The sequence below is a fragment of the Sus scrofa genome, chromosome 11 (genome assembly GCF_054392235.1).
Source record: "Sus scrofa isolate SSC_HxYL_T2T_F1_AM1 chromosome 11, Sscrofa_HxYL_maternal_Yorkshire_Landrace_v2.0, whole genome shotgun sequence".
Lineage (NCBI taxonomy): Eukaryota > Metazoa > Chordata > Mammalia > Artiodactyla > Suidae > Sus > Sus scrofa.
In genome coordinates this window covers 9,075,781-9,090,154 of record NC_139393.1, presented here as the reverse complement: position 1 = coordinate 9,090,154, position 14,374 = coordinate 9,075,781, and the positions used below count along the sequence as shown (strand labels likewise).

Below are 14,374 nucleotides of genomic sequence, written 5' to 3'. Positions count from 1 at the left end.
TTGAAAACAATAAGGCCACAGGTAAGTTTTAAAATCATTGTGGTTTTTAATGCTGAACAAAATGTTCTGAGGCCTGACATGACAAAGTTTAAGGATTCATGTTACGAAGATATGTGGATTTTTATATGAGAAAGAGCTTGCACGTTATCCTCTTTTCATGGAGAATTGGAATTAACGGGTCTTTTAGTGACATCTTATACTATAGAATTTACATTAGCAGAGGGTCTGATCAGCAACTTAGGAGAACTTCCCAACCATGACAATTTGTTCCCATGACCCCTCCTAAAAGAAAAAGTACAAATTACGAGACAGGAAACCCTTGACAGTGCCCAAGACCAAACGAATACAGTCGGGTCCAGCGTGCGTCACGTCACGGTCACGGGCACGGGCACGCATTATCTCGTCTGGGTTTCAGATAAGCCCGCGACACTGGCGTTTCCACTCCCATTTCGCAGATGAGGAAGGAAGCAGGTTCTGAGAGATCAAGTGACCTGTCCCAGGTTACAGGCTTAGTAAGACAGAGGATCAGAACGTGACCCTAGTTGTGAGGCAGAAATTCCCCTTGTGAAATCTCCTGGCGGAAACCCTTTCCCGACAGCAGAGGTTCAGGGTCTCTGAGGCTGCCTGGGGCCTGGCTGCCTCTGGAAGTGGCCGAGGAAGGAAGTCGCAGGACCAGATGGGCGGGGGCGTGGCCCCGGGTGGCCCTGGCTCTTAGGTTGTCATTCGGCCCCAGCTGCTTGCCTATCTCACCACCCCGGGCACCATCCATATTAAAACCTGGGGTGGGTGCTGTGGGGACACCCAGGTGTATGAAACCTGGGTCCTGGCATCACGAAGGGAACCACTGCATCCAACTGGACACAGTCCCAGGAAGACTCTACAGCACATCTCGACGGGGCCACCCCAAGTCCTTCTTGTCACTGGAAGGCCCTGCAGAAACCTCATCAAATCAGTGTCCCACCGTGTGCCTGGGACAAGAGGCCCAAGTGTCCATCCTCACCGCCTCCTCAGCCACCCTAAGGGAGGCCAACGACATCTAGCTGCCCTTGACCTTACGACCACCCTGTGTTTCCAATACAATCCCACGTGCAACAAGAAAGAAAGAAAAAAAAAAAAAAAAGCAGCTTTTCTTTAGAGACGTTCAAAATCTGTTTATTCAAATGATTTTAAATACCTTTTTTAAGGTTGTGAGTTTTTTAAAAAAATGCCTCTGGAATAGAACGGACTTACACACACGCGAGCGGAGGTTGGCTTAGGTGCCAGCATCTCTGCCACGTGCATCCTGAGCAGACTGCCCTGCTCCTCCTGGCCCGACCAGCCCTCGCCTCACCCGTCCCCTGACTAAGCAACAAGGAAGTACGTGGACCCGCCTGCTTCCTTCAAGCAGATGGCTCCTTGCTTTCCAAACAGATGATGGGGAAATCGGCAGGATATTTTAAGGTTGAGCTGATTAAACACACCAACGTGTGTGCTTGTGGGGGCTGGGTGAACGGCCCACTACACCTGGCACCTGGGCAGGAGATGTGCGCCTTCATCCCTCGCGCCTGTGGCTGTGAGACGTCAGGACCACTTCTCTCCTCCTTTGCTTCGGCGCCCTGAGCCGAGCCCTCTGCTCTGGGGCCACTAGAGTTCTTTCAGGAGGACAAGGAAGCCAGCAGGCCACCTGCTGGAGACCCACCTACACTCAACGCCTGGCCTGGGGAGACGGAGACAGCAGAACAACTGAGCAACTCAAAATAAATCTACTGTTGAGGCATTTTAGGGGGAAGAAAAATGGCTAGTTGGTGATGTTTGTGTAAAAATCATAAAAATGTAATTTTTTAAAATGTATTGGTTTTCTTTTTTAAGAGTCGTTGCAGTGAGTATGGTGCCCCCTTGTTCCTTTATCAAGAGGTATTTACTGGGTTTACAGTATGCGAGGCATCCTGCTAGGAAAATTCTTTCCCATCAGCCACATAAGAAACTGCCTTATTTTCTGCTCTCTTCCCAAGGCCTAGAATAGTTTTTGGCACATAGGAGAGTTCTAACACCTTTTTTTTTTTTTTTTTTTCAGCTGCACCCATGGCATGCCAGAGTTCCTGGGCCAGGGATCAAACCTGTGCCACAGCAGTGACCGAGCCACAGCAGTAACAACACTGGATCCTTTAACCACTAGGCCACCAGGGAATTCCCATCTAACATGTTTTTTGGTGAATAAATTACACACAGACACAGGGGCACCCATGTTTCTTCTCCACCAGGAGTTCCTACGGGGATGAAAACCAGTATAAAGACCTTCCCTTCCGAGAGTCTCCAGGTCTTTCCTGGAGCCTCTCGGCTCAGCTAGGTCCCCCAGGATGGACACAGCCTCACAGCAAATAAGTTAATTCACCACCGGAGGTTAAGCGACCACCCGCCACATGCAATTCCGTCTCCAATATAACTGGGCTGCTCAGCAACAGAGAGGATAGAGCCCCTGTTTTCCATGAGTTTCTGTACAAAACCTTACCGGTTGCCACAAAATAACCACTGAACCCTTTCACACCCTAAGACACTGAACACAATCCCTGGATGAGAGGGAAGGACCATTCACGCCGTGCTGAGTCCAAGGAGGCGCAGGCATCAAGGAGAACACAAAGGGGTCAGAAACCTGGGGGATGATGGAAGACGGAAGTGCTGCATTAGGCCTTGCAGCCCTGGTGGAGAACGGAAGACAGGGCATAACAGGAATACAGGCGCGTGTGTGCACCTGTGGGCAGGACGGAGAGCAGACGAGGCACGCCAGGAGTTCGTTCTGTCCAGCTCGATTTAAGTCCACTGAATAAATATTTATCAAGTTCCTGCTATGTGCCAAGCATTGTGCTAGGTTCTAGGGATACAATGGTTAACAGACCGACAGGGTCCCTGGCTCGCTGGCTGGTGGGAGATGCAGACTAGCAGACAGACAGAACAATACAACGAGATAAGTGCTGTGAGGGGTGAAAGTCCTGGTGTTACGAGAAGGACAGAGAATGGACCCAACCCAGATGGGAGGCTCAGGAAAACTTCCTGGATGGTCCTTGGAAGGACAGTCACGCGAACTCCTGCAGCCAAGGTAGGAATTAGTTGAGTGAATCTGGGCAGGAAGCTTGTACAGCTCCTACCCCAGAAGAGCAGGTGTGATGGGCCACGGGGGTATGAAGCAGGCTGTCTGCACAGGGGAGGGGAGTGAAGTGATGGGGTTTGGGGCACAGAAGCAGTGGCCAGGTGTGCAGGCTTGGGGCACTGCCTGTGGAGAAGCCTGGACTTTACCCTAAGAGTGATGGTAGCCACGGAAGCCTTTTAAGGGAGGGAATGAAACAAACATATCTGCATTTGGGGCAGGGGACTCTGCGGGGTGAGATGACCCATGGAGGAGAAACGGGAGCTCAGAACACAAGGCTAATGTGTAGCTCGGCTCTTCAAGGGCTACCCTCCTCCCGTGCAAGAGCTAAATGACCCTTTCAGGAGTGAATGAAGGAACTGATCACCCTGTCAGCCAATCGTTCAGCGCGGGACTGAAAACGGGAGACTTGCCGAAAGGATCAGAGGAATGCCCATCAGAACACAGAACATCCTCAATCTTGAATCTCATCAGACAAACGATAACAGTTGCCCACGCAGCACAGGGTAAGGGAGGGAAAGCGCTCCGACCATGGAGCTGAAAGACCCACATCTGACCTGTAGTTTTGCCAGTTATTCAGTTTGAGCTGTGCCTTCATTTGTCTGACCCGCAGATCCCACATGATACCTGCCCTTTGGTGGAACTGCACAGCACACACGAAGGGAATGGGCGTCTCAGTCTAGGGACGTTTCTGTTTTCAGCTGACACGTAGGAGCTGCGGGGGATTTTGCACCCTGGTGGCCTTTCTAGGCTACCCTTTGTAAAAAGAAGTTAGTGCGACCTGCATGACAATGAAGTCAAGCTTTATTCAAAAGGGAATTTAGAAAACAGGTAGCCAGTGTTGTTCAAATTTTGGGCAGGTAACTATGCGGTCCACGGGAGACCCCAGCAGGTGGACTGGGAGAGAGGTGTTGAGAGCGCAGCTCCTGTTGCTGTCCCCAAGGAGGGGAACAGCAGCAGAAGTAGGCAGAAAAGATAACGTACCTGAAGACCCAGCGGTTGGTGAGATGGCTTGGAGATCCCCTGCAACCATTTTTTGGTATATATTTTTTAATTAAAGTATAGTTGATTTATAGTGTTGTGCCAATTTCTGCTGTGCAGCAAAGTGACCCAATCATACATACGTGTGTGTGTGTGTGTGTGTGTGTGTGTGTGTGTGTGTGTCTATATGTGTACACCTCTTTTCCTATATTCTCTTCCATCATATTCAATCTCAAGAGACTGGATATAGTTCCCTGTGCTATTCAGCAGGACCTTACTGCCGACTGATTCTAAATGTAAGAGTTTACATCTTACGAACCCCAAACTGCCCGTCCCTCCCCCTCCCTCCCCCTCCCCCTTGGCAACCACAGGTCTCTTCTCCGTGTCTGTGAATCTGTTTCTGTTCTGAACATACAGCCATTTAGGAACAGAGTCTAGGTTAGACGCCAGGTCTCCTAAGTTCAACACCCGTTCCACAATCCACCCCCTCAAATTAATTAGGACAGACCGAGACCTTAGGATGACTCGTGTGAAGTCCAACTTAGAGGTCTTCTCACAATTCTGTGGCTGGCAGCCCAGAGTTAGGTGGTCTTGGAGAAAGAGAAGGCAGTGGGAATAGTGGCGGGAGGAGGTGAGGTGTCCCGGGATCTGGCTGTTTGGAAAGGAGGTGAACCCCTCTCGGAGAGGAGGGGAGAGGCTGGGTCACGGCGGTCAAGAAAAGCAGGAGGACTCATAACACACATGGATCCGGACACATGAAACCCCCAGACAAAGAAAGAGCAGAAACAGCAGACGGTGGAGAGCAGGTCTGGGAGAAGGTTCCTGAAGAAGCTGGGAAACCAGCTCTACGGAAAACGGCTTGTGCCAGGCAAGCTCAGGAAAACAAGGCGGGTCCTTCAGATCAAAGAGAACAGGCAGAAAGCGACTGGGCTGTTAGAAACTTTAGACCCTCAAACGCTCCTGCTCGCAGTCTGATGCGAATCATCTCTGTCCTTCTCCTGCCAACGCAGCCCCCGCACTTACACCCCTGGCCCAGCCCCATCCAGGCTTTGCTTTTGCCTGCAAAAGAGTCTGACACCAGGGCAACATCAGTGAACCAAGAAGAACTTCAGGAAAACAAGAACTTCCTTAAGACATGAAATTGTCAGCTTGTGGCCTTAAGTCCCCACGTTCTCAAAGCATCTCCAAGATTTCCTAAAGCAATACAAAGACTTGGCTCTGGGGGCGGCGGGGGGTCCATTTCACTTTCATGGTGAAATAAAGCTCGGCCGAATTTTTGGTTTGTTTTCTGTCATCACAGAGTTAGCCCTCAGCAGTTGGGTCGAATCTACCCTCCTTAAAGACGCCAATCAATCAATCATTCACAACCCTAAAACCACTTTCGGTTTCTCCAGGACATTCCAAGGCAAAGAGCACGGAAATAAGTTGACTCCACAAGCCACCCTATCCAGGGATCCTGCACCAGCAAGACCCCGGTTCACTGTCTCGAGCATCTTAGACCCTCTGCACCCCTGGAATATCAGGCATGGACATCTAAAGCCGCCACCAGAATCTCTTTATCGAAATTGAAACCCGTGAGTCTTCTGGGCTCCAGTACAGTTCACCATTCACATTGTCTAACTGAGCTCTTTACTACAAATGGTTTTAGGCTCTGATGCAAGACAGGAATTTGAAGCATGCATTCGAGTATTTAATGGTGTTAATTTCTGGTGCACACAAACACCAGCCTCACTCAACAATCCAATAATCTTGCAAAATAAAGAAAATACACCAGAGAGTGAAATGCAGCATGAAATTCTTCAGGATTGCAAGCAAAGCAGTTCCCCAAGCCTGCTGCTCCTGATAATCGAATAACCACCTATGTGCAGACCCTTAAAGACGTAAAAATAAGTAAAGAAAATAAAAGATAAAAGATGGGGGTGCTTTCAGATGGAAGACTCGTTCCAGTTTTTACATTCAAACATGTTTGGATGCGGCTCTGAGCTCTCAAGCCTGTCCCAAGTTAATTTTAAACGTAGCACATCCGATCCTACCAAATGAGCACCAGTCCTTGTCGGTCTTTCTTTTTTAAACTGTCAGGCATCAGTTGAAAGAAATCCTACCTGGAAATATGGACGGTCTCTTTTTCGGGCGCCTCAGGTGAATGGGTTCCAGGTTTTTAATGTTTCTCTGCAGTCTTCCTTTAATGTCATTTCCTACGAGTAATTCAGGTGGCAGGCTACTCCGTCTCGATGATTTATAATCATTTTGAGATGAATTCAGTTTGTTCTTCGTTCTGGAATATAAATTGCTGTCATCAACTGCCATGGCAGGAAATACATTTGGTGTTCTTAACAAAAATCCAAAAAGTCAGACCCAGCGGCAGCCACCGCCGCCACCACCACCGCCGTCTCCGCCCCAGATTCAGATGTTCTCATGCTTTGCCCCACACTTGTTTGGGAAGCTTAGCAAGTTGATAGGCGTGGACTCGAACAGGTGTAGAATTACTAAGTAGCCCCTCCTCCCCACAGTTCATAGCACAGGGGAGGAGAAATCCAAAAAAAAAAAAAAAAAAATCATTAGGTGCGGAAGACCGAGGAATTTGACCAGATGTGGCACGAGGGTAATAAAAGCGGTGCAATGGTTCCTGTGTGAAATGCCTGTTTGACTGGTGCAACGACGCAAAGCAAACACAGCTTACTCTTTGCGAACGGATACCTCTGCACATCGCAAGCCTGATTATGATTTCCCAGACTCTCGGAGATTTTGACAAAGTTTTGGGGAAACCTTTTCAGGTCTCCGGCTACCTTTTTGGTTCAACTCCACACGCAGAACAAACATCCGTCTTTATGAAATTCCTCATCTGGCAGGGAGCCCACTGGAAGCTGGCTGGACGAGGGATGTGAGAGATGGTTGGGGATGGTCAGGAAGGAACCCGTGGGGGGTGTGGACCGAGCAGCCGTGCCGGGAACCCTGCTCCCCACCCACCCCTTCCATCCTGTGCGCTACCTGGCAGATAGCATCTCCAAAAGCCCAGCTGTCTGGTGCCCAAGTCAGAGGTCCAGCACACGCGCTGCGACCTACAAGGGGAGGGCGCCTCCACTCAGCGAGCCGAAAGGAAACGCTGTGGCCCTCCCGGGAGTCTGCCTTGCTCTCCGCTCAAAGGGGCACCTGGCTTGGGAGTCTGAGAAAAAGCGGCATTGCCTGGATTCCTGCTCCAACCAGCCCACGTGTTCTGTCTTTCTCTTCTGGAGTTTGCATGTTTGTGTCTTTTGTTCCCTGACCCCTTGCTCTGTTTATGGGGAAATGGTTTGCCCTTTTTTCTTCAACTGACTGTGCAGAAATTATAAACTCTATCATGTATGCTCTCATGTCCCAGGACGGTGTCTCCCTGACCCCCTCCTCGTCCATCTCTGTGCCTCTGCCTCTGCCCCTGCCCCTGCCCCTGCCCCTGCCCCTGCCCTTGCCTCTGCCTCTCTCTCTCTCTCTCTCACACACACACACACACCCCTCTCTTCTGCTCTGTCTGGTCGCAGGGTGAGTCAAGATGAAGATAAGATCTGCATTTTCTCTTTCCAGTGCCTGGACTCGGAAGATACATAACATTATAAAGATTTAGGGGTTGTTTCAGAAATCACTGTTTACTCTGGTTTCCTAGATGCCAAGTGGGTTGTATTAGGAGGTCGAATTTAGGAGCTGGGTCTCTTCACCTAATTGAGGACACACTTCGACACGAGGATAAGTTTCATTTTCATTCTCTTTTTCCCTTTCAGCAACAGGTCTTCAAACTAAAACAGATTTTTCTGAAAAGTATTTGTTACAAGGATGTCCAGATTAGGGCTGCATTGTAATCTATAAATTATACTTACAATCCAGCCATCTATTTTACTTACTAGGTTATTAGTTATTTTACTAATTCTGAGAAGCCCCTACACCTTTTTCCTCGCAGGACTTAAAACTAGTTTAAGTGGGAATGTACCATAAACTTCAAAACAATGGGTGGCTTGTACAAAACTATTTTGAAAAGCCCATAAGCTTAATGAAAACACACTTTTTTTTTTCCCCTCTAGTAAAGAAATCAAAAGTAAAGCATTCAAGTTTGAGGTCACGATTTAATAAGAGAAAAAAATACATTTCTATAGCGAAAATCTCAAGCAGAGTGTCTAGGTTTCAAACATGTACAAGGGTGGAGCCTTAAGGCACATATTGCCAGATGCTAACAGGGGGGAAATTTAGCAACAAACAAGCAGAAAGTTGAGCTATTTAGTGACTTGCTTTCCCAATTTATGGTATTTGCATGGGGCTAAATAAGAATGTACATGAGGTGAAATGGAGGCTCAGAGGAAAGGTGTTATTATCACATCCAGGGTGGAACAGGTACAGCTGCACCTTGAAGAGGCTGCCGCCAGCCTGGCGTTAAGTGCAGAGGCATCTGGAATGCATTATAATAATAGCTGTGGTTGACCGCACACTAAATACCAGCCAGGCTCTGCGCTAGGCTCCGGGCATGTGTTATCTCATGGATTCTCCCTAATCCCCCTGTCCTACAGATGAGCACACTGAGCCTGTCAAACACGTAGGAACTGGGGGAAAGGAGATTTGAACGTAGGTTTGGCCTGACTCCCACACTTATGCCTAAGTCCAGGCTTTAAACCACAGCGCACTGAAAAAAACCAAAGACTACACGACGCTAAAAACAAACGAAACCAGGCTGCCTTATGAAATGTACAGAGAGCATCTGAAAGAACTTCGCCTATTTTCCTAACCCAATTCTTGGTTTTAGGTGGGTCTCCACTGCATCCCCAACCAAGGGAGGGGTGATCCGGCTGACCTAGCTGACCCCCTCACCCCCAGCTATCAGGAGGTCCAGCTATCAGGAAGTCCTGGAGGTGCAAGGAAGGTAAGAAAAAGCAGGAGGAGACTTCAGGTGTTTGTTTTCATAATAAAATATTCACATTAAAATTCATTTTAGATAAATGTACTTTCCTGAGATTTAAATCATAAGAAAAAAAAAAAAACCCTACCCCACGGAGAAGGTGCTCCTAATCTCCCAATTCTCTAAAAATAGAGAGGACTCGAGGGTTCCTGATAAGCTCCGTTTAATCCCCCTCCTGCCCAACTAGTCTCCACTGGTTGGAACTATGAACAGACAGGAATCGAGTGCATTTAATATATTTTCTTAAAGAGAAAAGTGAGAACAGCTTGAATGTGCTATTATTCAAATTTTAGGTAATGAAAAAAGGACGGTTTTTATTTACTCAAAAATAGCATTAAAGTTGTGAACTTAAAAATGGAAACTTTTCTTTCAAAATATTTAAATTGACTGACAGCGTGAATGATAATCAACCACACACACACACACACACACACACACACACACACACACACACACACACACACACACAAAATGTGGCTTGGTTTGGGCTGAGCGAGAATATTCCCAGACTCTTATGCGAAGTCCATCTCGCCCTCTTCACCATTGAATTCAACAGGCAAAGCTGAATTTTGTTTTTTTGTTTGTTTGTTTGTTTTCTTTCAGCTTGTCAAAAGAATGATGACGCTATTGGGCTCTGAGCTAAAAGAAATCTTAAAACTTACAGCTAATTAAGTAATTTAAAATATGTAACTGGACATCTTCTATTCCTACACTTTTGAATAACCATCATGTTTTAAAGGTTTCCACTCTCTTAAAAATCCATGATATTAATGTTGAATTATTAATCATTTGAATTATTCTAATTTCTTATCCTTCGAAAAGTTGTGGATTTCTTTTTCTTTTTCTTCTTTTTTGGCCATCCCATGGTACATGGAATTCCGGGCCAGGGATCAGATCCAACCACAGTTGAGACCTACGCTGCAGGTTCCTTAAGCCACTGTGCCAGGCTGGGGATCAGACACGCTGCCGATCCTGCTGTGCCACAGCAGGAACTCCTGTATTTTCTTATTAAGTGATGTTACCATCTCATGAACATTTTATCCTTCCTGCTAATAAGACATTACCTTCTTTCTCTTAGAATGCTCAAAATATCCCATAGAAAGGTATTTCTTCGCTTTAAAACTATAATTTCCTTATGAATTTTGATAGTTGTTACCACTGCTAAATTATTCGGCTTTTTGTGAGAAAGCTGCAAGTTGAGAAGTGTACAATTTTACAACTGTAACCCTCTTGCTCATTATCACCTTTCGAGACATGATCCATCAAGATTTGAGGTCTGTTAAGAGTCACCCAATTAATCAGCTTCCAAATTCCAATCTGACTCTGCTGTACTGTATATCCTGTGAATGGCTCTTATTGTTGAACCCTTTATTCAGTTTGTCAACTGAGAGGGTGCATTATTCAGTGGGTTGGCCACCAGGGGAAAAATATCATTGTATAGAAGGTCAGAACGAAGGGTATCGCCCAGCCAAGCAGGTGCACTGACGCATCTCTTCAAGAGGTCACCAGCCACCTCTTACTGCCACATACCTTTGCTTGGTGTTGTTAACACAATGCAGTATTATCTAGGGTGTGACTATGGCTGAGGAACTCTTTTCTCAGTTCCTAAAAATACAACGGAGACTTTCAGTACTTATCTCATTGGCTCTCCCCAGCAATTAACACTACGGACCAGCCTTTCCCTCTTCCAATGCTCCTTGGCATCTTAGATGGGTATTTTCTCCTCTCCTTCCCTGTCTCTGGCAAACCCATGGACTGAGCACCTATGATGTGCCCGACACCATGCAGAGTCCAAGGTCTCTGCCCTCAAGAACCTTTTCATTGAGGAAAGGAGCAGCCCTATAACAAACTAGTTATTGCAACTCTGTGCAGAGGTGACATAAAAAGCCACACAGTCAGCTCTTCCTGGTGGAGAGGTGAATGGGAAGGGAAGGGTTTTCAGGGGAAAAGGACACAGTGCATGAGGAAGGCGAAGGGACCAGTGCAGAGGCATGAAGATGTGTCATCACACCAGATGTCCACAAAAGGTCAAGGACAGTAATCCCATCGCTACGCTGGGGCGTCACATGGGGCAAAAATACAGACATGGGAAAAGTCAGATCAGGCAGTCCTAGCAAAGAGGGAACTGAAGGAAAACCCATCAGTCAGAATTATTATATATTCCGTAAACACCACCACAAATTAGACATACGGAAGATAACCTCCTTTAAAAAATAAATCAGCATTAAAAAACTGGCTCTAACCTTTTCAAACAATTTGGTCATTTCTAACAAAATGTAAAAAAAAAGGCATTTAAAAAAAAAAATTCTGGCTCCAGTAAGTAACACTTCTCCTGAATCATCTTTCTTTATTCCAGAATCTACGCTCCAGGGATTTGTTGAAGAGACTCAAACACGTTTTTAATGTCATGCAGACTGTACCTTTTTAAAAAAGCTTCAGAACCAGCTCTTCCTGGCTTGAAATCCAACTTCATTTGCACTTGCATTCCTCTCGGCTCAATTTTGCAAGTCTCAGCAGAATGCCAGCATAACTGCCTGGCCTTTTCTCAAATTAAGGTAGGGCTTAAGGGCACATTTTTCTGGGCTTGTCGTCCTGGAGTTCTTCAGTGAAAAGGTACAACATAAACAACTCCTTGCACGACCCCCGACACAGCCCCACAGTCTGTGCTCATAGAAGAATCGAAGCTTTTCAAATATATTAGACAATGTAACCTCAAAAATGCGGTGGCTACAATCAGGTTGGCAAGTGCCTACTGTAACTGAGATGGCAGCAGCATGAGGGGCATTCAGCAGACGTTCTCAGCCACGACTGCAACTTTCATCTGTGTGCCAATGACAACGGTGAGTCCAAGCCATACCCCAAAGTGAGCAGCACCCCAGATCTGTAGGTTCAATTGCATAGCAAACGTCTCCTGGTGGGAACTCAGCTTGTCCAAAACGGACTCCTCCAAACCTCCAGGCCTGAATGTCTCATCTCACTGAAACAGCATCACCACTTGCCCAGTGACTCGGCTATGAATCCTGAAAGTACCCAAATGATGTCATGTTTACCCTTCAGACATCGTTTCCTCCGTGTCCTTTTCTTTTTTTTTTTTAATTTTTATTTATTATTTTTTGGGGGGCTGTACCCCACAGCATATGAAAGTTCCCAGGCGAGGTGTTGAATCAGAGCTGCAAGCCGCAGCTGTGAGCCTACTCCGCAGCCACACCAATGCCCGATCCAAGCTGCCTCTGCAACCCACACCACAGCTAATGGCAATGTTGGATCTTTAACTCACTGAGTGAGGCCAGGGGTCAAACTCACATTCTCGTGGATACAAATTGGGTTCTTAACCCACTGAGCCACAGTGGGAACTCCTTCCTCTGTGTCTTTTTTCTGCACCTCTGCAATCACTACCCAGTGGTAGCTTTCCTGATCTCCATCCTGAGCTATTGCTTCAGCTTTCCCACAGGTCTATCTCTCTTTCTTTTGTTTTCTTTTTATGGTCACACCTGCAGCATATGGAAGCTCCCAGGCCTGGGATTGAATCTGAGTCACAGCTTTGACCTCTACCACAGATGCAACCTACGTTACAGCTGTGGCAACACTGGATCCTTTAACCCACTACGCCAGGCCGGGGACTGAACCCATACCTCTGCACTGACCCAAGCCACCGCAGTCAGGTTCTTCACCCACTGCACCAGAGCAGGAACTCCGGGTCTGGCTATTTCTAATCTTAGTTCTTCAAGTGGTCTACCTTCACCACGGAATCTTGACTTTTCATATCTTAGCAAATTATCTCTGGCTAGCTCATGTTGCTCTTTAAGATACTGTTTGGACAGAGCACCTCTGATGAGCTCTGGTCCAGAGAATCAAGGCTAGTTCTACCCTGATACAAATGCTATGTATCTATTAATGCAACATAGGATGACTTTAGCTTTTCTGGCAGCCATAGATCTTTAAGTGTCTGATGGTTTGACCAATCAAAACACCTAAACTTCAACACATGCCTTGCTGTGAAGGAGGACCCACCAGTCCTAGACCTGGGATGCTGACTTTCTGAAAAGCATCAGAGGTCTTTCATGCTGCCTCCATGAGGAGGGTTTTTGGTTCTTAGATCCAGTACTTTGCTTCTCTCCCATGTCTGGGGTTTTGTTTGGGGTGAGGGAAGAGCAAAAAGGGTAGTCTTCAGAGCTTCTTTTAATCATTTGTATTCAAAAAAGTTCCTTGGCTGAGAAGTCTAAACTTATAAGTTTTGTATTTGAACAAAACAAATAAATCACTGTTCACTAGGATTAGGCTGTTTAATGTTCTGGTATCTTGATACTCTGAGCTAAAAAAGGAACGTCATTTTTGCTTCTTTCACTAATGTGTTGTGTGAATCAAGGAAGCAGTGGTTGCTATCCTTAGATAAAAGATGTTATAAATGCAAAAAGAGATAATAAATAACAGCAAGCTGAGAAATTACCTGTATTCATATCATGCTAGATTGTATTATTCTGGCAAACAAAGTGGTAACTTTGTCATTACAATATGACTTACATAAAATGTTTTTGCTTAGAGGCTGGTATTCCTGATTAAAAAAACAATCAACAAAATAAAAATAGAAGGAAACTTCCTTGACCTAATAAAGGACATTGACCTAATAAAGGACATTTACAAAAAACTTACAGACACTATCACATTTCAGAATGAAAGGTGAGCATTCTCTCCCTCTAGGATCAAGAACAAGGCAAGAATGTTGAGTCGACAGGCCCCACTTCAATTTAACATTGGTCTAGAAGTTCCACTCAGTGAAAATGGGCAAGAAAATGAAATAAAAGGCATCCAGATCAGAAAGGCTGATATAAAATTGTATTTGCAGGTAACATGCTAGCTTATGTAGAAAATTTGCTAGAATCTACAAAAAAGTTACAAGAACTATGAGTTCATCAAGGTTGCAGGATGCAAGATAAATGCACAAAAAGCAACTGTATTTCTCTTCTAGCAATGAAAAACTGGAAAACAAAAATAAAATGCTACACAACATTATAAAAATATGAAGTACTTAGGGATAAATCTGACAAAAAATATATTACTGAGAGAAATAAAAGAAAAAAAATAAATGGAGAGATATACCATGTTCATGGGTCAGAGACTCAATGTTGTTAAGATATCAATTCTTTCCAAATTAATCTATAGATTGAACATGATCCAAATCAAATCCCTAGCAGAATTTCTTTTGTAGAGGTTAACAAACTGATTCTAAAATTCATACTGGGAGTTCCTGTCGTGGCTCAGTGGTTAAGGAATCCCACTAGGAACCATGGGGTTGGTTCCCATGGTTGTGGGTTTGATCCCTGGCCTAGCTCAGTGGGTTGGGGATCTGGTGTTGCAGT

General features: G+C 45.9%; 1 protein-coding gene across 7 annotated transcripts in view; it reads right to left on the bottom strand.

The window, feature by feature from the left end:
- Positions 1–14,374, bottom strand: part of FRY (FRY microtubule binding protein) — a 421,192-nt gene that overhangs the window by 316,869 nt on the left and 89,949 nt on the right. For 4 of the 7 annotated variants that reach the window (XM_084981422.1, XM_084981413.1, XM_084981414.1 and 1 more), the window contains exon 1: positions 6,205–6,507. The exons of 1 other annotated variant lie outside the window; for it this stretch is intronic. Coding sequence is in view for 3 of the 6 variants with exons in the window: in XM_084981413.1 (XP_084837539.1) it covers positions 6,205–6,409 (205 nt within the window). In the remaining 3 variants the exon portion in view is untranslated. Of the gene's footprint in view, positions 1–6,204; positions 6,508–14,374 lie in introns of those variants that run through there. 2 more of the 7 variants (XM_084981419.1, XM_084981420.1) reach the window with 1 other exon arrangement.